Source organism: Cucurbita moschata, unplaced genomic scaffold, assembly GCF_002738365.1.
Source record: "Cucurbita moschata cultivar Rifu unplaced genomic scaffold, Cmos_1.0 Cmo_Scf00031, whole genome shotgun sequence".
In the NCBI taxonomy this organism is placed as follows: domain Eukaryota; kingdom Viridiplantae; phylum Streptophyta; class Magnoliopsida; order Cucurbitales; family Cucurbitaceae; genus Cucurbita; species Cucurbita moschata.
In genome coordinates, this window is record NW_019268547.1 from 58,529 (window position 1) to 86,256 (window position 27,728).

Genomic DNA, 27,728 nt, shown 5'->3' on the forward strand with positions numbered 1-27,728 from the left:
TTTTTTTTTTTTTTTTTTTTTTTTTTTTTTTTTTTTTTTTTTTTTTTTTTGTAAATGGCAAGTACTTAATCTTTACAAACTAGCCTACACACTATATGATACAAATATCGATAAAAATAAAATAATTAAGGAATTAGCACAACAAGAATAAAAACTACTATATATACATATTTACATTTATAGAAAATATAAATGTGAAAGATCTAATGATGCTTATTTCTTACCAATCTAATTTTGTGTACGCATCAAAGTTTTAACTGTTTTAGCTGTCACAAATTATAAAAGAATTAAGAATCCTCTCACCCAAACTAAATGTTGATTCGTAAGTTACTGTCGACATTAAGACGGCAAAAACATCTTGAGCATTTATTTTTTTTTACAAAACTCTGTATTTAAAATCATTTACTAGGTTTCTTCTTTCTAGATTTAAATCAGATAGTTAACATGACTTAGTTGCAGTATAATTACTAGAGGAAGGAGTTTCATAATTACTTTTACTCTACATTAAATTAGGTTGATTTGATTTGATCCTTTGCACACTAAAACCTTACCCAATCTAAATTAGATCGAGTAAAAAAAAAAACTCCAACTTAACTTGAAATTTTATTTACCCCAATCCAACCCATATAATCTGGTCCGTTTGGGTTGGATTTTTGAATTCTTGAGTTGAATAAAAATAATTTATTAACTATATGTTAAAAAATGTAGCTGAAGAATAGTAAATTTTCACTCAATCAAGTTGTCAAGATATCATACCTATTTAGTTGTTTCAATATTCCATTCACAATCATTTTAGTTTTTTTTTTTCTTAATTAAAAGTAAAATATATATAATAAACTTTTATTTATTTTTGCAAGTTTTAATGTTATTTTTTTCATTCTTAACCATGCGCCTAGCTACATTTACGCTCCACAACAAATAATGGAAAATAATCTTTTAAAAAAAGCGCAGGGAGAAAAAAGAAAAAAAAAAAAAAAGGGTGCACTGCTTGATTACTACTAATTGAAGCCACCGGTGGATGAATTTCTGTGGGCGACTGGAGCTGAGATCCATACTGTGGTCTGTGTGAGAGTGAGATTATCGACAATGGCGCTTCGAATTCTAAGCAGGAAAACCGCAACGCCTTCAATTTCTGGATTGTTAGGGTCTGGACATTTCCGCGGCCTGCAAACCTTCTCCTTGCCCGACCTCCCTTATGACTATGGCGCTCTTGAGCCCTTCATCAACGCCGAAATTATGCTGCTTCATCATCAGAAGCACCATCAAGCCTATATCACCAACTACAACAAGGCTCTTGAGCAACTTCACGACGCCATTAACAAAGGCCACGCCTCCACCGTTGCCAAATTACAGAGTGCCATCAAATTCAATGGCGGAGGTTTTCTTTTATTTCTCAATGTCTTTCGATTTTAAGACTATGATACGTGTTTACTTTATCATTTATGTCATACTTCAAACCAGATCGAGACGCTTAATTAGGGTATCGTTGGATACTTATTGAATCAATTAAGATATATATCATCTCTCAACTGATAACCGATCATTTTCTTTTTAAGGTCACATTAATCATTCGATTTTCTGGAACAATCTCGCTCCCATTCATGTAAGTCTAATCCTTGCGTCTTTGGTTCGATTTCTCGGTTAATTCTCCATTTCTTGATGTTCCATCTATCTATTCGAATATTTTCTGTAATATATTTGCAGGAAGGGGGTGGTGAGCCTCCAAAGGGATCTCTAGGATGGGCGATCGACTCCCAGTTCGGTTCTCTTGAAGCCTTAATTCAGAGAGTCAACGCAGAAGGTGCTGCTTTACAGGGCTCTGGATGGGTGGTATATTTTCTTCCGCGCATTGATTTGCATTTTCATTTTTGTCTACCACGTTATATAACACTGAAGCTTTTTCGAATGCTTTCTAGTGGCTTGCTCTGGATAAAGAACTGAAGAGGCTATCTGTTGAAACCACGGCCAATCAGGTATATCTCTAGGTTTATTCGTCTAAAAGCTATATCATGTTGGAATCCCACCTTGACTAATTAAGTGGAAGATCATGAGTATATAAGTAAATAACATTACTTTAATTGGTATGGGGCCTTTTGGGAAACCGAAAGCAAAGCAATAAGAGCTTAGGTGATGGTGATATCAAAATCATGCTCTTAACTTAGTCATGTCATACCATTATCAGAGTCATACTCTTGACTTAACCATGTACATAGAATTCTTATGTGTTGAACAAAAAAGTTGTGAGTCTCGAAGGTGTAATCATAGTGAAGATTTGTGGTAGAGCTCTATTGGACTAGCAATGTGCTCTAGAGAAATAAGTTATCTGGATAGTACTAGACAGAAAAAATGGTTATTTAAGGGGAGACTCAATGGTCCTTTGATCGAAGGGAGGATTGTAGAAGTTACACATTGGCTAACATTAAAGAGAAGATCGTAGGTATGTAAGTAAGGGATATTATCTCTATTGATATGATGCCTTATGCTCAAAGTGGACAATATAATACTATTGCAGAGGTTCGTTGTCCCTTACATATTCATGTGCTGAAGCAATCTTGTACTATTTCTGTTCTTGTTGATGCCTTTTGTTGATCTCTTATTGATTTGCCCAATTATTGCGCCTTACTCCAGCGTTTTATGGAGTTAGGTTAATTTTTATCACTTGCTTGTAGATTTGTAGCTTGTTGTTGGGTTATAATTAAAATGAGAGGTTGAAATTTGAAAGTGATGTGGGTGATGCAACTCTTTGTAGGATCCTCTTGTGACTAAAGGATCTGCTTTAGTTCCTCTGCTTGGGATAGATGTTTGGGAGCATGCATATTATTTGCAGGTAAATGTTTTCCATTTTCTTCCCATTTGTAGTACGATTTGGTCTTGCTTTTCTCGGTTGTCTATCTGGATAAGATCATGTACTCCGAGTATATATTGCTGCCTGCTTATTCAATGTTTTGAACCTTACCATTGTGCAGTACAAAAACGTCCGACCAGACTATCTGAAGAACATATGGAAGGTTATAAATTGGAAATATGGTGGAGAGATTTTTGCAAAAGAAGCTGGCGTTGTTGAGAGTCGTTAAGAGTCTCTTTGTTGAATCTTCTATAAGGTGTGTGTGTTGAATATTGAATAATGAGCAGCCTCGTATGCATAGGTGGTTTAAGCCTTGTGATGAGGTGAAATGCATCTTTTTAAAGTACTTCATTAGAGCAGATGACGAATGCATGAGGCCACTTCTTTTTCCCAGTTATATCGTTTTCAGTTCATGTTTCTTTTTGTTTCTTTTACGTAGGGTTGTGGGTTGATACTCAACCTTATTTTAGTCAGCTAGAATATACGTCCTTCACGTATGTCATAACGTGAGATGCTTTCAGTTATGAAGTTCAGCCAACCCAACTCTTCTCTAAAACCTTTCTATTTCCTACTCAAGTTGCTGCTTTTCCTTCCCTATATGAACACAAGACAAGGCTTTGGTTTGTCAGAGGCCAAGGAAAAAAAAGATATGGGGACCAGAAGAAAAACTTGGCAACGAAACTATGTGATTGCTTGCATTAGTATGACGCATATTTTTTTTTTCGTCCGACTTTGTGGCTTCGTCAGACTTTAGGCTAGGCTTGTCTTTGCCAATCAAACATTACTTATGTAGAATTCAAGCTTGTTCGGCCACACATGCCGTCTGTGCGTACATTTTCAATCATTTGTGACACAACTGACTTGCCTCTACACTAGGTCAAGTCATTTGGCTTGACCTTACCTTTACTCGGGCTCAAGGTCTATCATGTGCTACGTCGCATCTAACATCATCTTGGTTTTGGATCAACATGGTCCATATGTCTTGACGTCATCCCAAGTCACATGGTGTCGTTGGCTATTGCGACTCACTCAGTCATGCCATCAAAATGGGCCCACGTGTCGTTCATAACATCGGGACATCTCGAACATCCATCCATTTGGGCTCCATCGAGACGTTGACCCTCTTGTGCATATGTCATTTCATTTACGGACATCGTACTAGATAACAGGTGCATAATCAAACCTCCGACACTTGGGCTAGGGCACAATATCAGCACACCCGTGCCACCCAGTACTGTCCTTGAAAGACCTATTTCGAAGGAAGTCGTTTGAGACACTCGTCTTGCAACGCGTACCCTCATTGTGACATACGCATGTGCCACAAGGTAGCTTGCTTAGGCCATAGGGTCCAAGGGTGGTGGAGAGTTGACACCATGCCATCCCCTTAAGGTACATTTTGAGACATTTCCAATCATTTTCGTGTAGACGTCATTTTGGCAAATGGTCATACAATATTGTGGAGCGGTCGTCCGGTATCTAATTGACACCAAATTTGGCAAGCATTTATATTTCATATGGACAGACTACTTGAAAGTTGCATGCCCAATTTCTCTTTGTAACACTGACTTTTGAGGTTAAAGTCTGTGACCCTTCAACAAGCCTATCTTTGACACTCATGTCTACTCTGTGTAGTGTGTGTTAGATGTTGCAGCATCCTTCTCGGTCGCGTCATGACACTCATCTAACCCCTCACGTGGTTGGATGGGCACCACTTGAGGATCGCTGATTTTATTGTCGCAACGTAAGGGTCACAACCTACTCTTTTCATAGTATGATTGTGACACTGAGCGCAGGTTTCGAAAGACCATTGACCATGAATCATTCCCTTTAAAATTTATCTGTGTCATGCAATTTATAAAAATATTACTATCCACATGGTTAAAAAACATTAACAAGATATTTTACTATTAGATTGATACATGAATGTGTTCCACATGCACTTCCAAGAATGGTTTGCGAAGTCATAAAAAAATTAAGACTATTAATATATCACTTTTTTTTTTTTTTTTCCTTCCACCTAAACCATATTAAACATTAGAACAATTTGTTACTGACTAGAGGATGAAACTTAGAGCATCAAACCATATGAAATATTAGAACAATTTGTTACTGACTAGAGGAGGAAACTTAAAACATCAAACCATATTAAACATTAGAACAATTTGTTACTGACTAGAGGAGGAAACTTAGAACATCAATCTAGATATAACGCATAAAAAAAGCTTAGTACATTTTTTGTCTTAGTCTGTAGTAGAAGCATATAATTTTTGTGCAAGAAAACAAAGTAAAATTACCGAATATTAATAACATGATCATTTTAATACTTAACTGATTGCATACAAATAATTGGACATCATGTCATCACATATAACAAACATTGTAAATTAGGTGGAGCATGGAAAAGGGGAAAGAAAAAGGAAGGGATGGAAGAAAGGAGAAAAAAGAACCGAATAAGAAAGGGAGAGAAAACAAATGGAATAAATTTTTTTTAATAAAAGATAAATAATAGGGGAAAATGTCATTTTCTAAAAATTTCCTTCCTTTTTATAGCATATTTAAAAAAATGCAATACTCAAATGCTATAAAAAGCTTTTCTAAAAATTTCCATTTACTTTTTATAGCATATTTTCTTAAAAAAAAAAAAAAATACAATATTCAAACGCTATAAAAAGACATTTTTCTTGTAGTGTCAGCAGGAGTGCTCTTGTATTATTTCTTAATTTGGAAAGCATAGGAAGAAGGATGAAGTTCAATAGAACCAATGAACCTAAACCCATCTTCTTCTTCTTGTTTTTCATTATCTTCATATTGTCCTCGGACAACACTAGGCACTGCTCATCTGTTGAATCCGGCCATGCACATACTCAGGTAAATTTATTTTAGTTCCAGTATTATAATGGATGATTCATCACCTTCCTCATATATTTTCTTACAAATACCTATTCTATTTTTGCACCCAAATCTAGTGTTCTAACTAAAAAAATTTAATACATTATACTATGCCAGCCCATCGCTAATCATGAAGATCAGGAGTTGACCTTGCCAAGAAGAGGATTGGGTGGGCCGGGGTCGTCACCACCAAACTGCGCCTCAAAGTGTGGGAGTTGCACGCCCTGCACTACGGTTCTTGTGTCGGTGACGCCGGGACCTCCAGGCGTCGGTGATGATTTCCCAGAAGTCTGGAGATGCAAATGTGGGAACAAGCTCTACATGCCCTGATCGGAAAAGGCATGCCCCCCGGGCATGTATACTCTTATATGTTACTTATCCGCCAATGAGCCGAAGTAGGCGGTGTGGGTCTGTTTCATTCATACCCCTATCATAGATCATGTATAGATTATTGTGTACACAAAAAACACAATGATTATATACTCTATTTTATCATATATCTAAGTACGGATCCGGGACCAAAAATCTATCAATAACCTATTAAAAATATAATTTATACTATGCTAGAAAGATATTAATAAATTACTTATACTATGCTAGAAAGATATTAATAAATTACTTATACTATGCTAGAAAGATATTAATAAATTACTTATACTATGCTAGAAAGATATTAATAAATTACTTATACTATACTAGAAAGATATTAATAAATTACTTATACTATGCTAAAAATAATTAATAAAGTTTATTAATAACTTATGAGGGAAATTAATTACTTTTCTATTTTTTTAGATAGACAAAATATAATGCATAATGTGATTGAGGACGTGGATGAATTGTAGACTTAAAAATTTTACCTAGATTCGAGTTTTTATGAATTTAAAATAATATAAAATATGAAACGTTTTTATAAAATATAATATGTTAGTAACATCCGTGAATTGAGCTCCCCGTGAATGTTATATTCTATAGGATGTCTTTTATCCTCTATATTGTATTTATACCAAAAGTGGTAATGTTGAGTACATGTTAATGTGTATATTTTAATGTATGATATATATTTATCATAATGTATGTCGAGCTTTATGGAAAAAGTATTGATATACGTATCGTATATATTTAAGTATACATTGTTCCGTACATTATACCTAGTAGTATATAATTTATTATTACAATATTTGTACAAATAAGATGACAAGAAAACAGAAAAAATAAGTGAATTAAACATTGAAAAAAGAATCCAAAAAGGAGTAAAATTGAAAATAATAAAAAAGAATTATGGGGGGAGGGATAATCTGGTGGATTAGGACAAGAAAAATTAAAGGAGAGAATATAAATAATTGTAAAAAGAATTTAAAGAAAAATTAAAGGAGAGAATATAGATAAAAAGAAATTAAAAATCCCGCCAATATCATATAGAAATTTATTGCACACCATAAATAGACTGAGCTGAAAACAGGCCCGTGGCCCAAACATTGACCCCAATGATTTTTCCCACATTCATTACCCAATCTGCTTTCACATTCATGACGACACTTTTGACCCATGACGATGAAGGGGTTTCACGTGAACTATCAAGTCCTTCCACAGACTTACTATTCTCAGGGCGGCAGCGTAAGTAGTAGGTGCAATCGCCTTAACAGTGTTACAAATCTTTGTGTCTAACTCCAGCACATATTCTCAGGGCGGCAGCGTAAGTAGTAGGTGCAATCGCCTTAAAAGTGTTACAAATCTTTGTGTCTAACTCCAGCACAAACTGTCTTGCTGTCCTGTAGTTTGTGTCCACCAACTCTCGGGCAAATCGCTTTAGTTTAAAAAATTCTCAGCTGAACATCCTCTGGGTAATATTCTTCAGTAAATGTACTCTTGAATTCTGAGACTGCACCTCCCTCGACTAATAATGTCACAGGTGGCTTGCCACCACAATTCCGCATTCTCACACAGCATAAACGTAGCACACTCCACCCTATGGGCCTCAGGGCAGTTGGTCAACCCAAACCCAGTCTGGATCTCAACCACATCTGTGCCACAGTTGGATCCCCTTAAAAGTTGAGGGTCACCCCTCTTAAAAGTACTTAGTTTCCATGCCCCCTTAAAAGTTCGAGGGTCACCCCTCTTAAAAGTACTTAGTTTCCATGGTTGATGTAGAAGCATTTGTTTGCTGTTGGCAATCAGATTTTGTATCATAGCTTGCAATGCCTTTACTAGCAGTTGTAGGGTTTGGTGTGGTCTGAGGTGTCGCTGGTGACAGAAGAGGATGATCTACAGAACCCTCTTGTCTCCAAATACGTCACCTTCCACCCCTTCCTCTACCCCTAAGCGGGGTCGTCCCCTATGACCTCCTCTTCGAGTTCTAGGTGACATCTAAATAGTGCATGTAACTACTAAGTCACATACTCATCTACTAGATTCTATAAACATTCGTAATTATGCAAATAACTCGTACATACAACTATAGCATTAACATAACCATCCGATAGTACATAACATATCATAAATCATACCAACATATAACACATGTACATCATATCATTCACTACAAAATACATATTCTCTACTACATGCATCATTTAACTAAGAAACTTTAATTCTTAAAAAGGCATATTTGACGGTGACGGTGCGTTTGCTGGAGAACCATGGAAGTACGTTAGGCCTACATTGTAAGCCAGTCTACATGACCTATAACCTAGAGCTCTGATACTAACTGTAACGCCCCTAATTTTCTAAACCTAATTAGTGACATCACCCATGCATACATAACTCATTACGCGAAAGTTCATTATAAATAACCTTGGAAAACACAACAAAGTCTTTCATAAAGATCCAAAAATCCAAACAAACATATCTCTGAAAATAAAACCTTCCTCAAAACAAATCTAAATAAAAAATTGTTCAATGCTTTAACTTAAATCTGTCCAATAAACATAAACTACTAAAAATGCCCCTCATCCACTTCCATGACGTCCTAACTTTTCATAGCCTTGGGCGCTTTTCTATTTCGGGTAGGGTTGGATGTGTGGTACTCCTTCACACACGGCCCATGTACGTGTACATGGACCCACCAGACGGGCTCATATACATACTGTTAGATCGATATGACAGCCCTAGAGGGGGGTGAATAGGGTTTCAACAATGTAATTATTAATTTTTTTTTTAAGAACAATCAAACTTCCTACCATGCAATAAAACTTAACAATAATTTAGAACCTTAAATAGGAAAATCGTTAGAAAATATAACACTGTAGTTTTATAGTGGTTCAGTCAAACTCGACCTACTCACTCCCCATGCGCTTCTTGAGAATTTGAATAAAACTTACTCTTTTCTCGGATCAGAGCCCAACCGCTACACCACTCCTTTTACGAGTGCAAGAGCAAACTCAATCCTTTCCACGGCTCAGGATCAAATTGGTACACCGCTCTTTTTATGAGTTCAAGAGCAAACTCAATCCTTTCCACGGCTCAGAATCAAACTGGTACAACTATCTGAACTTTATAGAAACATACCACACACCACAACTCTGTGAAAGAGTAGATTTACAATTTTCTCACACTACAATAGACATCTCTCTCGGGATAAGATGAACTTTATAGAAACACACCACACACCACAACTCTGTGAAAGAGTAGATTTACAATTTTCTCACACTACAATAGTCTCTCTCAGAATAAGATGAACTTTATAGAAACACACCACACACCACAACTCTGTGAAAGAGTAGATTTACAATTTTCTCACACTACAATAGACATCTCTCTCAGAATAAGATAAACAAGAAATAAAATTGGAAACTTGGAGAGAGCAACAATGGAGGCTTTAAAAAAAAAAGTTTAGATAGAGGAAACTATCGAACTTGTGTATTGTGAAATGTTATGTGTTGTGTTCTAAAAAAACTTATGTATTGTGAAATGTTCTGTGTTGTATTCTAACAAATACGAAGAGGTGATGAGTTTAAATAGCGATCAAGTTGTAAAAATAGGAATTGATACGGACCACTAAAACGTGAACCGAAACGTGGACCACGAAAAATAATATTTATTTATTTTTAAATTTATCATAAAAAATTATAAACCATATATTTCATTTATTTATATATATATATATATATATTCAGATGTAATAATATAATAATAAAAAAAAATTAATGAAAACAAGGTAGATAACATTTTAAATAAGTAATCGAAAAGTTTTATAAATCTAATTGAAATCATTATAAATGTAATTGAAATGATTTTGTAATTCAAATAATTTTCTTTCTCAAAACTAGTTTTCATAATGTAAATAAAATCATTATAATTTCTTTCCATTTAAAAGTAACATTAGTTTTCATATATGTAAATGAAATCATTATAATTTTTTTATTTAAAAGTACCTAAATAGTTTTTATAAATGTAAATGAAATCATTATAATTTCTTTCCATTTAAAAGTAACCGAAAACTTTTATAAATGTAATTGAAAACTCCACCATTTGTTACTCTACCAAATTTATAAATGTCATACTTTGATTGGTTTATGATGTCAATTTGCCGCTGGTTCGTGATGTCAATTTTGTCACCACATCATCCGTATCTTGTTTTGAATTTGATTGGTCCATGATGTCAATTTTTCCGCCACATCATCACGTCGGGTATCTTGTTTTGACTGAAACTCGTTTTATCTCTAATTTGAGTGAACCAAAAAAGACGTTGAAATCGTTATTCCCAACCTTACACTGTGGACAAAATACTGAGAATGGTTAATAATTGAAGGTAGGTTTGTTATCATCAACATCAATTAATTAATTAAAATTAATTAATTTGAGATTAAGGGCCAAAAAGCCAACACATACTCCCTAGGCCTGGCTTGGTCGGGCACAACGTGTTACACGTCGTCGGACACCATAGAATAGAAAAGGCCCTCATGATATCATGGTGAACATAAATATCGTAATTCATTCTTTTGTAACAGAAAGGGGAATTATCCCAATGCAAGTGACATACATAAGTGCATGAGGTCCCTTAACATACCTAACATGGCATTACAAAAGCATTGCTAACATCGCATATACGTTTCTTACATTACATGGCATCTCACATGACTTACATTACATGGCATATTACATAACATGAAAATACATTCTAGTTGCATAAGCATCTCATGACATGACTCGATAATACTACGTGTATCCATGGCATCGATCAACACTTTCATGGCATATGATACGAGAAAATCAACAATATTTTCACAGCATAACAGTCAACAGTCAACATCATCCATAACTTTTCATAGCGTAAACAATCAACAGTCAACAGTCAACATAATCCATAACTTTTCATAACGTAAACAGTCACATAATTCATACATCATATAGTCATATCACATAAAATATGATGCATGTAGGGGGCCACAGGGCACGCACCATCATACAACACGTAGTAAGCTAACTTCAATAGTAAGGTCACTTAGCTCGATGGCCTTGGTCGAAGTCATTCACAACAAGCTAATTCCAACAGTTAAATACGTCCTATAATAACCACATAAAAACTTAGGAACCTTTCATAACATACCCTAGCTAAATCTCATGTTATTTAAAATAAACTCCCAACACAATCTGTCTTTGATGGTTAGGAACCCTACTGACCTCAGATGTAAAACCAAGGGTAGAAACCGCTTCGGAATGGTTGAAAACCTTGAAATTGATATATTATAGTGATACCGAGCTGATAAGCCGAGCTACCGAGCCAACCAACTAAGCCGCCAAGCCGAGCCGCGTGATTTAACGGAGCCGAGCTACCGTACACGTCAAGCCGAGTCGAGAGCACGCGTGCAGAGCCGAGATCGAGGCTGCATGGGCGTGTCCATGTTGGGCCGAAATGCACAGAGCCCACGTACGTTCGTGGGCTTGTTCAGAGGCCGAAACCCAACCCGACTCTGTGTCTCCTTCGCCCGAACCCTCACGAAAACCCCAATCTGATGTGCCACCGCTGCCGACAACACAATCTCCTCCATTTCTGACGATGGTTATGTGGCGTCCTCCTCCTTCGCTTCCAATTGTTTGCCTTCTTCAACGCAGCGATTCCGACATTGATGCTAACTTCCACTCGACTCTTCCTCCAAAACAGCAATGCAATCGATTTTGAGTACTCGCCGAATAAGAAAACCACCCAGCGAACCAACCCACACGTTTTTTAAGGTAACACTCTCGAATTTTTCGTACTCTCAGACACCCTCGAAAATAGAAACAAGTTTGGAGAGCAAAAGTCATTTTCAAGGAAGAGAAGGGTTGAATATAGGAATATAAGAATTTCATGCATATTTTCCGATGGGAATAATTGCTACAATATAATATTTGTCATATATGGAAATAAAAATAAAAATAAAAATCTTAACAATATAAGGAAAAATGGAAAATCTGAATTGTTACAGCGTACCTGTCACCATGGTGCCAAACGTTCCCGCCTCTTTACTGGTCGTTGCATATGCCCTGGTTTGTGTGTGGGTTTGCATGGCGGGTTCTCGAATGACCGGACCTCTAAAGGGTTCCCTTGGGTTTCCCGTGTCCCTTGTAGAGCAATCTCTAGTCAAATGACCTGCACGACTGCACCAATAACACACACTGGAGTCTACCATACATCTGCCATGATGTTATTTTCCACAGTCGCGACACAGGGGTTTTTTCGGTACTAGGTATCGGGCTACTTTGGGCGAAGTAGGTGGCCTGTTCTGATGTCGAGGTCTCTGGAGTGGCGGTTGAAATTTCATAGGTCTGACCTTGATGGAGCGTTTCTTTCCTATGGCAACCGTTGGCTTCGACTTTTTCTCCTCTGGAGGTTCCTTTAGAGCCTTGACTGTCCTCAGGGCCTCTTCGTAAGTTTTTGGGTTAAATGCCACCAACATGCGGCAGGCCTTCTGGTTCAACCCCAACACAAATTTCTCCGTCTGTTTCTCTTAAGTGTCTGCTAGTGACGGTGCGAACCTTCTTAATCTCATGAATTCTTGATCATATTGATCCATCGTGCGTTCGCCTTGGGTCAGGTGGTTAAATTCTTGCTGTTTCTTTATACGGGTTTCCTTTGGATAGTAGTATTTCAGGAAGGCTTCCTGATAACTGTCTAAATGTAGAGTCATATCAAGTCTTTTTGTAGTTAATATTACACTCTTATTCACCATTTTCTCATTTATTCCCCATTTATTCTACTTAGTGATCATGAAATTGTTTATTGCGGTCCAACATGAAAAAAAAATATGATTTTGCATAAATCGATCTTAATTGTATATTTAATTGAGTTATGCGGTAAAATTTCAGACATTTATGCTAAACCATGTGGGAGTAGCAAATTTGGAAACAAATGAGGGAGGACATGGAAATTTTAAATCCACGTCAGCAGTCCAAGTGAGCCATTGACTACCAATGAAGAACATCTTATGTGGACAACTTATTCCTTTTCAGCCCTAAAGAGAAACTCATGCTCAATATAAAAGGAAAAGGAAGACCAAGAGGAGGGGACACATTTTTTTGGAGAAAATCGAATTACACAACAGCAGCTTCTGCTCCAGTGAACTGCTGTGAAACCAGAGAAGAAGAAGAAAACCCTAACCCAGCAGCTGTTGACAGCAGAAGGAAAAGAAGACCAACAAGGATTGATTAGGGCAAAGAGGTGGACGTGAGAGCTCAAGAGAAGGGAACTTTCATTGACAAACGGCAACAAACCGGGATAACTCTCTATTTCCTTATTCTCTTTCCTTATTCCATCAATTTTACATGATGAAGATGCAGATTCCTCTGTTTAATTCAGTTTGTATGGAGAGCTAAACGTAATAGGGGAGGCAAGAGATTTTTATATAGTTTAAGTATGTTGAGGGTATGATTTTAGTTTATTAAAGAGTTGTTGTTAATGATTTACATGTATGTTTAATTAACTACTTTACATACATAGTTGTTCTCTTATTCGGAAGAAGAGAGGGAGCAATAAAATCCTCTTTAATACTTTAGTTCCATAGCAAGGAGACTTGAAGGGTAATAGAAGGGTTAGGAATAATTCTTCTCCTAAAGCCTTGTTAATAGAAATTACAACGATTATGGAAATAATCACCATTCATGACCCTCGGAAGTGGGCTTGAGAATCTATTAAAAGGAACTAAAATCTACCACAAAACTCAGCAACTTATCTATTTAATCTCTCTTAGCCGAACCTTCCTCATTATAGTTGATTTTCTCATCATTTTCTTTTTTCGACAGCAGTGGCACTCTGTTTTAGTTTTGTTTAAATAGTTAAAATCTCCAACACCCATTTGAATATTACCCAAAAACTCACTTAAATTTCCAGCGATAAAATTAACCGAAAAGATAGGTTCTCTGTGGAATCGATAATTTACTTATTACTTGCTACTTGTGATAGTGTATACTTGCACTTATTCTTGTGAATTTTACGTCATTTTATTATATACATCCACAAGCGACCACTTCCTTAAAGGTTTCCCACATTGTGATCCCCTCTCCCTGGTTGATATTCTATTTATTATCCGCCCACCACACTTCTGTGTCTCTTTGCAGTACATATGTCGCGCACGCTACTTTATGGTCATCAGGGCATCTCAATGATTCAAAGGTCGTTTCCATGGTTGTGATCCACATCTGAGCTGTTGTGGGATCTTCCTTTGAACCAATGAATGGACAGTGGTCATACCGTCTGAAGTCTTTTAACCAACTCGCCCCCTGTCCGGTGTTGGGTTTTTGGCCGGTTGTGTGACCGCCGCATCGACCGGTTGTGTGGCCGTCGCATTGGCTGGTTGCATGGCCATTGCTGCGACTTGTTGCGTAGCTAACAATGTGGCCTGTTGTGTGGCCAACATTATTTGCATCGTCGTCTACAGTGACTCCAAAACCATTCATGTGGCGGGGTCCAACCCAGCCTGTGGTGCAGTTTGAGGGGGCGGTGCGTTTTCAGGAGGTAGTGTAGCTTGTGGGGGAGGTGCGTTTTCAAGAGGGGTGCAACTTGTAGGGGAGGTTCCCTCGGTGGTAGTTCGAGTGCATAGGGTCCAGTAGTCGACCCTTCTTGGGAAGAGGTTCTTTTGGCTTCTCTTCTTCCCCATCTCTTAATGGGAGGTCGTCCTCTCCTTCTCCTACCTCGTATATGCCCTTTGTGCAGCATGGTTCTAGAAACCAAGAAAATAATTCTATTTAAGTCTATGATTTCCTTATAACATTACTTATATTCTACTATATCATTCAAGGAAAAGAAAACATAAATGTCGTAACATAAAGACATGCATTGACACAAGATCACATAATAGCATAAAATCATACGGTATCATGACACTCAATGTTTAAAGCCAATCACATTAAATATATCACAAAAATGTCCATTCATCTCTCATCCTACGCAAGGTGTACCTGACAGCGACGAAGCATCGACAATTGGACCATGAACATTCCTAGCCTAATAGAGGTCCAAGGATAACCCCGTCAGATCCCTGCAAAAGAAAGAAGTAGTTAGAGAGAAATTGGAGAGAAGTCAGCCGTGAAGGTTAAGGGACCACCGTCGGAATCCATCTTCAGACGAGACTTGTACAAGGATTGAGAGGTTAGCGAGGCTGACGCTCCGTCAAGACCCAAGAACATTTCGCGAGGTAAAGTTCTTAATGACATTTCTCAGATCTGAGTTTTTTCTATGTGAATCAATCCTAAAATGCTGAAATATTCACCTAGGAACAACTCTACGCACGATCTGTGAAAAAGTTTGGCCGAGACCTCAACCCGAAGGCGGAGATCCGAGAATCATCCAAGAACGGTGAGCGAACTTTCGACGTTCTTAACTCGTCCATAGTCAAGTAAAAATTACAAAAAAAAAAAAATACTAGGGCATAGCCTGTAACACGATCTAGAACTTTGCCGAAGAAACCATATCGATCCGATCTATGTATCAAAAGATATGAAAATCGGAAAAGGGGACTGTGTTACATATTTTTCAGAGGACAGAGAAGAAAGAAGAAAAGAAATGAAAAAAAAAGGTCGGCCGGCGAGTGGCGGAGGGTGGTGACAAGCGTCGGACACGCGTCTACCTTCGGCTGGAGCAACGCAGCTCCAACGAGGTGACGACACGTGTCACCTACAAAGTTGAGCCAAGCCGAACCGAACCGACCGACTGTGACAACGCAGAAGCTGCTGTGCGTGCGGCTTGCAACTGGCGCCTTTCCGTGCACGTGGCCCTCGCACTCCCAGTGCACTACTGGCGCGTGAGCGCGCGTAAAACGGCCGTTTTGGCCCAGTTGCTCTCTGTTTGCCCGATTTTTATCCCGATTCTAGTTCTAATACTGTTTTTACGTGAATAGGGACCTAATATAAAGAAATCAGTATTTTTGGATACCTCACGGGCAAAGAAACGCTAGCAAAAAGGCACACGTCAACCAGGTAAGTCACCACCCGGTATTTAGGAAGAAATACTTGTAGGATTCGCTTGGATTGCATGCATGTTAGTAGTTTTGCTTCAGATTAGCTCTCCATGTAAATTATTAGTAAGATTAATTGTTATGATTGTATTGCGTGAATTACATGAGTGTTGCTGTATGCTTTAAGCTTCCGCCGTATGTATGCATGCGTTTAATTTATGTTAGAATTATCTATGCCGTGTTCTGAGTGCTTGATGGACGTATTAGCCCCATTGAGCGCGAACTTCGTGCTCTGGGTGCTTGATGGAGGTCATCGCCCCGTTGAGTTGGTATGCCTAGTTTGCATGAATTACATACTATGATGTTAGAAGAAGGTTGCATGCACACTCTGTTAATTGCTAGGGCCTATTTCTATGATAAACTTAGGGAATTACTGTTAGGAGCGATGTGCCGCTCCAGCCATACTTAATTTTCCTCTAAGAACTTAACGGTTTACCACGGCAAGAAGGTACCTTGGAGTGTTCATAGATTGCTAGCATGAGAACAGTATCTAGTGTTCATAGATTGCTAGCATGAGAACAGTATCTATACCTTCGTGGGAGGACGAAGGATCCCTGATCAGTCCTTACTACTCTTAGCCATTTCACATGGGAAATGTGTCCCCACGTCGCACAGCCCATTAGCTGCATGGGAATGGGTTGGGTCGCGCCCCCCATAAGGGGGACTATATGAGCGTAGGGGTATTCAGCACACCCCTAGGCTAGGTATCACGTAGTCCCAGATAGCTATGTAAAGGTAGCACCTCATAGAAAGATACCGACCATATTAGCTTGACATAAGGAACCTCTAGGCATTTAATGAAAGGACGATGAACCGGTGAAACCCAAGGGGCAAGCCTCAAGGGACTAAGATTAGAACCAGATGTCCTAGAACCGAATTAGGAAACCGTGGGAATCTGTTAAATTAAGATGCGAAGAGAGCCTACAAGTAGGTGGCTTACTCAGTATAATTTTTATACTCATCCTTGCTATGTTTTCCTTTTTTTTTTTCAGGAGCGCGAGGCGTCAGTCAAGGGTGGGTGTGATGGAGATGGGGATTGTCACAGAGGAACGGGTTGTCTCGGGGTGTCAGTCCAGTCTTTATTTTTTTATTTGCATTCTTTTGAAATCTGTTGTTTGTCGTCCAAAAACTTTATTCGAATTTAAGGATTTTCTTTATTTCATATTTAAATCACTTTGTGCATTTGTGTCTTGTCGTTAGTCCCGACCCGTAGTAAAATATTGGGTCATGACAGCTAGTCTATAAGATTTATAACCAAGGGCTCTAGTACCAACTGTATGACCCTACATCTTTACTAATTTACTCTAGGGTCATTACTATACTTGAAACACGGAATTTACTTTAAATGGGCTCTTATCATAATTGCGACATAAGTTTGTCTTTTATTACCTCATGAATAATGAATACAAGGGAAAGAAAGGGAAAACAACTCTGAAATAACGGTTCTATACTAGCCTATGATTTATTAATGCGATTACAATTCAACCTATATTAACATATAACCTATGATTTATTAATGCGATTACAATTCAACCTATATTAACATATAACCTATGATTTATTAATGCGATTACAATTCAACTTATATTAACCTATACTAATGATGCAAATGGGAATTCAACCTATACTAATCTATACTATGAATGCAAATGAAATTCAACCTATACTAGCCTATACTATGCATGGAAAACAACTATCTTATGCATGTGCCACGATCCCAGGATGTGCGATGCTGCCATCGGTTTCACATAGGTGCCTTGCCTTTATCTTAAAATGTGGTAGAACGAGGCTTGAGTATTTCTAGAATACTCAGCAAGTGACCCCCTATCGGGGTTATGCAACAATCACATGCAAATGAGATGATGAGACCTATCTTTCAATCTATCTTCGTACGGTGCTGTCCTAACGGGTAATTTGGACGTATACCATATACTCAAAACACAGCCCATATGTGCAAGTACTGGCTCACCAGTCAGTTCGCACACCACTGGGCACTTTCCTTGTCGGGCGAGCATACTCTGAGAGCTCCTTAGGCCGGACACCCGTTAGAACTAATAACCGTCACGGCAGCGCTATGCAAAACATAACGATCGTACCCCTGCCATTGTCTGTTAGGCCGCGGTTTGTTTAGGTGGGAAGAGGGTTGAATCATTGGGCCGAGAGGGTTTTGGATCACAGGTCGGAGATCGAGTCGGACTTTGTCTTCCTCGCCTGATTGCCAGAGAGTTTTTTTTTTATGACTCTATCTCTCTCCTCGGTCACGTCGTTCTGACGTCCTTTTTCCTCCGTTTCTGAGTCTCCTCCTTCCCCTAATCCCGTTTATGGTGTTTGTTTGTTTCGTAAGGGCCTAACACTCAAAGATTTGAGAGGGTTCGAAAATCCGACGTTCTGTCTCCCTTACCCGATGGAGTACGACGTGTAAGCAACATCGAAATCTATCTGAGATTGTGTAAAGGTCATTGGGATCATTTTTGTGGTGTAGATTGGAGGTTTCGAAGTCGATTTCATATGGTTTGGCTTTGCCGGAGTGTCGTCGGTTTCTTCCTCACTCTCACGTTTTTTCGTTTTCTTCCTTGTAGGCGGTTTCGCTGAGGGTTGGGGTCTGTTATTGTGGTGACCCTCGAAGTTTGGCGAGGCTCGTGGGCCGACGACCGTGGATTTTTTTTTTATCCGTTACACACGTGGTTGGATGAGCACCACTTAAGGATCACCGATTTTGATGGCGTAATGTGAGGGACACAACGAAAGACCATCTACCATCAATCATTCCCTCTAAAATTTATCCATGTGTCATGCAATTTATAAAAACATTACTATCCACATGGTTAAAAAACATTAAAAAGATATTTTCCTGTTGATTGATACATGAATATGGAAGTCATAAAAAAATTTAGACTATTAATATATCACATTTTTTTTTGTCATCCCATCTAAACCATATCTAACACTAGAACAATTTGTTATTGACTAGAGGAGGAAACTTAGAACATCAATCCAGATATAATGCATAAAGAAAGCTTAGTACATTTTTTTCCTTTAAAAAAAGCTTAGTACATTTTTTTTTGTCCTTAGCCTGTAGTGGAGGCATATAATTTTTGTGCAAGAAAATAAAGTAAAATTACCAAATAGTAATAACATGATCATTTCACTACTTAACTGATTGCATACAAATAAAGGAGAAAGAAAAAGGAAGGGATGGAAGAAGGGAGAAAAAAGAACGAATAAGAAAGGGAGAGAAAACAAATGGAATAAATTTTTTTTAATAAAAGATAAATAATAGGGAAAAATGCAATACTCAAATGCTATAAAAAGCTTTTCTAAAAATTTCCTTTACTTTTTATAGCATATTTTCTAAAAAAAAAAATAATAAATACAATATTCAAACGCTATAAAAAAGACATTTTTCTTATAGTGTCACCAGGAGCGCTCTTGTATTATTTCTTAATTTGAAAAGCATAGGAAGAAGGATGAAGTTCAATAGAACCAATGAACCTAAACCCATCTTCTTCTTTTTGTTTTTCATTATCTTCATATTGTCCTCGGACAACACTAGGCGCTGCTCATCTGCTGAATCCGGCCATGCACATACTCACGTACATTTATTTTAGTTCCAATATTATAATGGATGATTCATCACCTTCCTCATATATTTTCTTACAAATACCTATTCTATTTTTACACCCAAATCTAGTGTTCTAACTAAAAAAATTTAATGCATTATACTATGCCAGCCCATCGCTAATCATGAAGATCAGGAGTTGACCTTGCCAAGAAGAGGATTGGGTGGGCCGGGATCGTCGCCACCAAACTGCGCCTCAAAGTGTGGGAGCTGCACGCCCTGCACTACGGTTCTTGTGTCGGTGACGCCGGGACCTCCAGGCGTCGGTGATGATTTCCCAGAAGTCTGGAGATGCAAATGTGGGAACAAGCTCTACATGCCCTGATCGGAAAAGGTATGCCCCCCGGGCATGTATACTCTTATATGTTACTTATCCGCCGATGAGCCGAAGTAGGCGGTGTGGGTCTGTTTCATTTATACCCCTATCATAGATCATGTATAGATTATTGTGTAAACAAAAAACACAATGATTATATACTCTATTTTATCATATATCTAAGTACAGATCCGCGACAAAAAATCTATCAATAACCTATTAAAAATACAACTTAAACTATGCTAGAAAAATCTATCAATAACCTATTAAAAATACAACTAAAACTATGCTAGAAAGATAATTAATAAAATTTATTAATAACTTAGATGGAAATTAATTACTTTTCTATTTTTTTTAGATAGATAAAACATAACTCATAATTTGATTGAGGACGTGGATGAATTGTAGACTTAAAAATCTTACCTAGATTCGAGTTTTTATGAATTTAAAATAATATAAAATATGAAACGTTTTTATAAAATATAATATGGTAGTAACATCCGTGAATTGAGCTCCCCGTGAATGTTATATTCTATAAGATGTCTTTTATCTTATTCTATATTGAATTTATACCAAAAGTGGTATATGTTAATGTGTATATTTTATGCATGATATATATTTATCATAATGTATTTCGAGCTTTATGGAAAAAGTATCGATATTTGTATTGTATATATTTAAGTACACATTGTTCCGTACATTATACCCGATAGTATATAATTTATTATTATAATATATGCGCAAATAAGAGGACAAGATGAGCAGAAAAATACATAACAGAAAAAGTAAATGAATTAAACATTGAAAAAAGAATCCAAAAAGAGTAAACTTGAAAAAAAAATAAAAAAGAATTATGGGTGGGAGGGATAATATGTTGGATTAGGGCAATGAAAAAAGAATCCAAAAAGGAGTAAAATTGAAAAAAAAATTAAAAGAAAGAATATAGATAATTGTAAAAAGAAATTAAAAATCCTTTAAAACAGCCAATATATATAGAAATTTCTTGCACACCATAAATAGACTTGGTTGAAAATAGGCCTTAGCTCAAACATTGATCGAGTGATTTTTCACATTCATTACCTTTAGGTTTGTCATCTAATCCCAACGACACTTTTTTCCCAGCATTGACGATGAAGGGGTTTTAAGCGAACTATCAAGTCCTTCTATAGACTCAGCTACTCTCAAGGCGCCCACGTAAGTGAGAGGTGCAATCGCCTCAACAGTTGTTATGAATCTTCGTGTCTAACCCCAGCACAAACCGTCTTGCTATCCTGTAGTCCGTGTCTACCAACTCTGGGGCAAATCGCTTTAGTTTAGAAAATTTTCTAGCATAAGTAGCAACACTACGCCCCGACTCAATTGAGTGAACTGGGTTTTCGCAGCTGAACATCCTCGGGATAATATTCTTCAGTAAAGGCGCTCTTGAATTCTAAGACTGCACCTCCCTCAGGACTATAATATTCTTCAGTAAAGGCGCTCTTGAATTCTAAGACTGCACCTCCCTTAGGACTAATAATGTCACGGGTGGCTTGAATAAACGTAGCACACACTCCACCCTATGGGCCTCAAGGCAGTTGGTCAACCCAAACAGTCTAAATGGATCTCAACCACATGGCTTGCATAAACGTAGCACACTCCACCCTATAGCCCTCAAGGCAATTGGTCAACCCAAACACAGTCTAAATGGATCTCAACCACATCTGTGCCACAGTTGGATCGTCAGATGTCCCCTTAAAAGTTCGAGGGTCACCCCTCTTGAAATCTCGCAAGTACTTAGTTTCCATGGTTGATGTAGAAGCATTTGTTTGCTGGTTGGCAGTCAGATTTTTGTTTCACAACTTGCAATGCCTCTACTAAGGCAGTTGTAGGGTTTGGTGTGGCCTGAGGTGTCGCTGGTGACGGAAGAGGCTGATCTACAGAACCCTCACGTCCCCAACTACGTCCCCTTCGACCCCTTCCTTTACCCCCCTAAGCGGGGGTCGTCCCCTACGACCTCCTCCTCGAGTTCTAGGTGGCATCTAAATAGTGCACATAACTACTAAATCACATACTCTTCTAATAGATTCTATAAACCTTCGTAATTATGCAAATCACTCGTACATACAACTATAGCATTAACATAACCATCTGATAGTACATAACATATCATAAATCATGCCAACATATAACACATGTACATCATATCATTCATTACAAAATACATATTCACTACTACATGCATCATTTAACTAAGAAACTTTAATTCTTAAAAAGGCATACCTGATAGTGATGGTGCGTTTGCTGGAGGACCATGGAAATACGTTAGGCCTACATTGTAAGCCAGTCAACAAGACCTATAACCTAGAGCTCTGATATCAACTGTAACGCCCCTAATTTTCTAAACCTAATTAGTGACGTCACCCATGCATACACAACTCATTACGCGGAAGCTCATCATAAATAACCTTGGAAAGTACAACAAAGTCTTTCGTAAAGATCCAAAAATCCAAACAAACATATCTCCGAAAATAAAACCTTCCGTAACTGAATTCAAAACAAATCTAAATAAAACAATGTTCAATGCTTTAACTTAAAAATCTATCAAATAAACATAAACTACTAAAACTGCCCCTCCTCCACTTCCATGGCGTTAGGCGCTTTTCTATTCCGGGTAGGGTTGGATGTGTGGTACTCCTTCACGCACGGCCCATGTACGTGTACATGGACCCACCAGGCGAGCTCATATACATACCCCCTAGTCCTGGCTTGGTCGGGCACAACGTGTTACACGTCGTCGGACACCACAGAACAGAAAAGGCCCCGCATGATATCATGACGAACATAAATATCGTAATTCATTCTTTCGTAAAGGGGAATTATCCCGATGCAAGTGACATACATAAATGCATGAGGTCCCTAAAAATACCTAACATGGCATTACATAAGCATTGCTAACATCGCATATACGTTTCTTACATTACATGGCATCTCACATGACTTACATTACATGACATATTACATAACATGAAAATACATTCCAGTTGCATAAGTATCTCATGACATGACTCGATAATACTACGTGTATCCATGACATCAATCAACATTTTCATGGCATATGATACGAGCAGATCAACAATGTTTTCACAACATAACAATCAACAGTCAACATCATCCAGAACTTTTCATATGGTAAACAGTCAACCGTCAACATAATCCAAAACTTTTCATAGTGTAAACAGTCACATAATTCATACATCATATAATCATATCACATAAAATATGGTGCATGCAGGGGGCCACAGGGCACGCACCGTCATACAACATGTAGTAAGCTAACTTCAACAGTAAGGGCACTTACCTCGATGGCCTTGGCCGAAGTCATTCACAACAAGCTAATTCCAACGGTTAAATACGTCCTATAATAACCACATAAAAACTTAGGAACCTTTCATAACATACCCTAGCTAAATCTGATGTATTTATCAAAATGAACTCCCAACACAATCTGTCTTTGATGGTTAGGAACCATACTGACCTCAGATGGTAAAACTAAGGGCAGAAACAGCATCGGAAGGGTTGAAAACCTTGGTGATAAGATAAGGAATCAATACAAGGGGAATAAGATTCGGATTACCTTGTTGATCGAATATCTCAAGCAAAGAACATTTTGTTTGAGATTCGAATCACTCCAGAAGCAAGATCGATCATGTCTAGCTTCAATGATTCTTGTTGATCAAATATCTCAAGACAAGAACACTTGTTTGAGATTCGAATCACTCCACAAGCAAGATTGATCATGTCGAGCTTGAATGATTCTACATGCAATCTAAACTACATAGAATTGCAAAGAAACTTAGCCATTGGCTAAAGAAAAGCACAAATGCTTCTTTTGATATATCTTCTAAGTCTTCTTACAAATACAACATACATGGCTTTATATAGCCTCAAAATGAAACTACTAAAGATATTTCAAAGAGTTGTAACATTCATACTTAATGCCCATAATTGACCATTATGTAATTGTAACCTAAACCTAAAGTAAATTAAAAGTCTTAAAATACAATAATGAAATACAATAACTCCAAATTGTAACCCACCCAAAATTTACAACAATCAAACTTTATTCTTCTTCAATGTAGCATGAATTGAAACATCTTTTGATAATTTTGACAACCTTTTCTTCACATCTTCATTGAAGCATATTGTATGATTGATGTCTCTTGGTTCATATCACTTGGAATCGATATATTATAGTGATACCAAACCGATAAGCCGAACTACTGAGCCGACCAACTAAGCTGCCAAGCCGAGCCACGGGATTTAACGGAGCCGAGCCGCCGTACACGTCAATCCGAGCTGAGAGCACGCGTGCGAAGCCGAGACCGAGGCTGCATGCATGCGTCCATGTTGGCCCGAAATGCACAGGGCCCATGTTTGTCCGTGGGCTGGTTCAGAGGCCGAAACCCGACTCGACTCTACGTCTTCTTCGCCCAAACCCTCACGAAAACCCTAATCTGATGTGCCGCCGCTGCCGACGACACAATCACCTCCGTTTTCGATGATGGTTACGTGGCGTCCTCCTCCTTTGCTTCCAATGGTTTGCCTTCTTCGATGCAGCGATTCCGACGTTGACGCTAACTTCCACTCGACTCTTCCTCCAAAACAGCAACGCAATCGATTTCGAGTACTCACCAAACAAGAAAACCACTCAGCGAACCAACCCACACGTTTTCCCAGGTAACACACGATTTTTTCGTACTCTCAGACACCCTCAAAAATAGAAACAAGTTTGGAGAGCAAAAATCATTTTCAAGGAAAGAGAAGGGTTGAATATAGGAATATAAGGGTCTCATAACATTTTCATTAAGGTAATACCTTCCTTGTTGCAAATCATGCATATTTTCCGGTGGAATAATTGATACAATATAATATCTGTCATATATGGAAATAAAAATAAAAATCTTAACAATATAAGGAAAAATGGACTGAATGGTTACAGCGTACCTGTCACCATGGTGCCAAACATTTCCGCCTCTTTACTAGTCGTTGCATATGCCTTGGTCTGTGCGTGGGTTTGTAAGAAAAAAAACGCAACAGAAGGGGAGAATAAACAAAGACACAAATTATTTCTTCTTTTTTGTGGTGTCTTTAGAACTTGGCACCATTTTCTTTATATACTAAAAAATTTTACCTATTTCTGCTACAAATCAGCAACCACTCCTTCCACTTCTACTATTCCACTCCATACAAACTAGTTCCTTCCCCTTCTTACAATATTTCCGACCTTTTTTCATGGAGAAATAAACACCAGAAATAAAATAATAAAAAAAATAAATAATAAAAACAAGTTTATAACCAACAATCACTCCTCTAAACTTGTTTAACTACGTTGAAACGACTTTCTTCAAGCCAATCTTCTCTCTTAACTCTAGAAACCGTTGTCTTGCTAATGGCTTTGTCAGAATATCCGCCAATTGTTCATCTGTGTTCACATATTCCAATTTAATAGCTTCAGTTTGTACACATTGGCGAATAAAATGGAATCTGGTATCAATGTGTTTACTTCGATCATGGTAAACAGGATTTTTCGCCAACGCTATAGCTGACTTGTTGTCAACATTAAGATTGGGTTTTACTGGAAGTTGACTGATGTTACTCAAAATCCTGACCAACCATACTCCTTGACATGTTCCAGAAGTTGCGACTATATACTCAGCCTCGCATGATGACAAAGCCACCACCTTTTGCTTCTGTGATATCCAGGTTATTGAATTTACTCCCAAATAGTACAACACTCCAGTTGTACTCTTCCTATCATCAATATCCCCAGCCATATCACTGTCGCTAAATCCTACCAGCTCCACATTCGATAGCTTCTTATAAACGCAGTCAAAACTTAGAGTACCTTTCACATACCTCAATATTTGTTTTACTGCTGTGAGATGTGAAGTTGTTGGTGTCTCCATGTATCTACTCATCACACAAACTGAGTAGGCTATGTCTGGCCGGGTATTAACTAGATAGCGTAAGCTTCCAATAACACTTCTGTAAAGTGTTTTGTCAACCGCAGGTTCTCCATTTCCATGTTTGCTCATCTTCATTCTTGGTTCCATGGGAATCGAACAAGGATTGCACTCCCCCATTCCTAGCTTCTCTAGGATTTTTCTTGCATATCCGGCCTGACATAAAGTGATTGATTCACTGCTTTGTCATACCTCAATACCCAAGTAATAGCTCAAAAGTCCAAGATCGTTCATCTCAAATTTCTGGTGCATCTCTTCCTTGAACTCAGCTATAACTTGTTTGTTTGAGCCGGCTATGATTAAGTCATCCACATATGTGCCGATTATCATTGCTTCAATTTCATTAATTTTCTTGTACATAGCATATTCCTGTGGACATCTAACAAAACCAAGTGACTGCAAACATTGATCAAGTTTAAAATTCCAGGCCCTCGGAGCTTGTTTTAATCCATACAAGGCCTTACGTAGTTTTAACACCATGTTTGGATTTTCTTTGTTAACGAACCCTTCTGGTTGAACAACATACACCTCCTCTTCTAACTCGCCATTCAGAAAAGCTGTCTTTACATCCATATGATGTACTTCCCAGTTCTTAATGGCTGCATAGGCAAGAATTAATCTCACTGTTTCCAACCTGGCCACTAGTGCGAATACTTCACTGTAATCTACACCGAACTACTGTGCATATCCCTTTGCCACGAGTCTTGCCTTGTGTTTCATGATTTCTCCATCTGGATTTTTTTTTTAATTTGAAAATCCATTTGATGCCGACTGTTTTATGATTCTTCGGCAAGTCTGTGAGTTCCCACGTTCTGTTCTTTTCGATGGAGAGAATTTCAGACATCATGGCATTCCTCCAGTTTTCATTCTTAGTAGCTTCCTCATATGAGGTTGGCTCCTCTAACAAAGGTTCATTGCTTCCTCCTCTGCTTCGTTCAGTTCTCTATAAATATCTTCTAGAAACCTGAATTTTTTCGGCGTTGATGAGCTTGATGATGATGCATTTGAGGTACTTTCCGACGTTGATAAAGTTGAGGACGAATTTTCCCTTTGTCTTTCGTCTGGATCAACTTCAATATTTTCAATATTCCTCTCCTCTGTTCTACTCTGTTTTTTTGAAATTTGAACGGTGAAAGTTCCTCTTTGTTCATCATCACCGTTTGTGATTTCTTCCCAACACCACATTTTCTCCTCTTCGAACACCACATCCCTGCTCACCATAATTATGTTCTTTTGTGGATCCAATAGTCGGTAAGCTTTGGTTCCATCTTCATATCCCAACATAATTGTCTTCACACTCCTATCAGCAAGTTTAAGAAGGTGTGAATATGTATTCTTGGCATGAGCAAGACACCCGAAGATTTTAAAGTGATGAACCTTTGGTATCTTGTCAAACCAAGCTTGATACGGTGTACCATCTGCGACTCCTTTTGTTGGCGATCTGTTCAGAATATACATGGCAGTTTTGATAGCCTCTCCCCAAAATTTTGCAGGCATCTCTTTGCTCTTTAACATACATCTGGTCATCTCTACCACCGTTCGATTACGCCTTTCTACTACGCCATTTGGTTGTGGTGAAAATAGTGCAGTAAGAAGTCTCTTCATGCCTTCGTTCTCGCAATAGTCT

The 27,728-nt window shown here is 38.0% G+C and overlaps 1 protein-coding gene and 2 long non-coding RNA genes across 3 annotated transcripts; 2 read left to right on the forward strand and 1 right to left on the reverse strand.

Annotated features, from left to right (window-relative positions):
• Positions 1-966: 966 nt before the first annotated feature.
• Positions 967-3,242, forward strand: LOC111464660 (superoxide dismutase [Mn], mitochondrial-like). Its single transcript, XM_023108876.1, has 6 exons — positions 967-1,378; positions 1,557-1,603; positions 1,705-1,830; positions 1,917-1,973; positions 2,750-2,827; positions 2,967-3,242. The coding sequence occupies exons 1-6, from the start codon at positions 1,087-1,089 to the stop codon at positions 3,072-3,074; spliced, it is 708 nt and encodes a 235-aa protein (XP_022964644.1). The 5' UTR covers positions 967-1,086; the 3' UTR covers positions 3,075-3,242.
• Positions 3,243-8,523: 5,281 nt separating this feature from the next.
• On the reverse strand, positions 8,524-22,648 carry LOC111464909. The gene is made up of 2 exons (XR_002714112.1): positions 22,614-22,648; positions 8,524-8,597 (listed from the first exon to the last, which is right to left on the reverse strand). It is a non-coding gene; the product is annotated as an uncharacterized LOC111464909 (long non-coding RNA).
• Positions 15,204-16,069, forward strand: LOC111464908. Its single transcript, XR_002714111.1, has 3 exons — positions 15,204-15,345; positions 15,425-15,506; positions 16,048-16,069. It is a non-coding gene; the product is annotated as an uncharacterized LOC111464908 (long non-coding RNA).
• Positions 22,649-27,728: the final 5,080 nt, after the last annotated feature.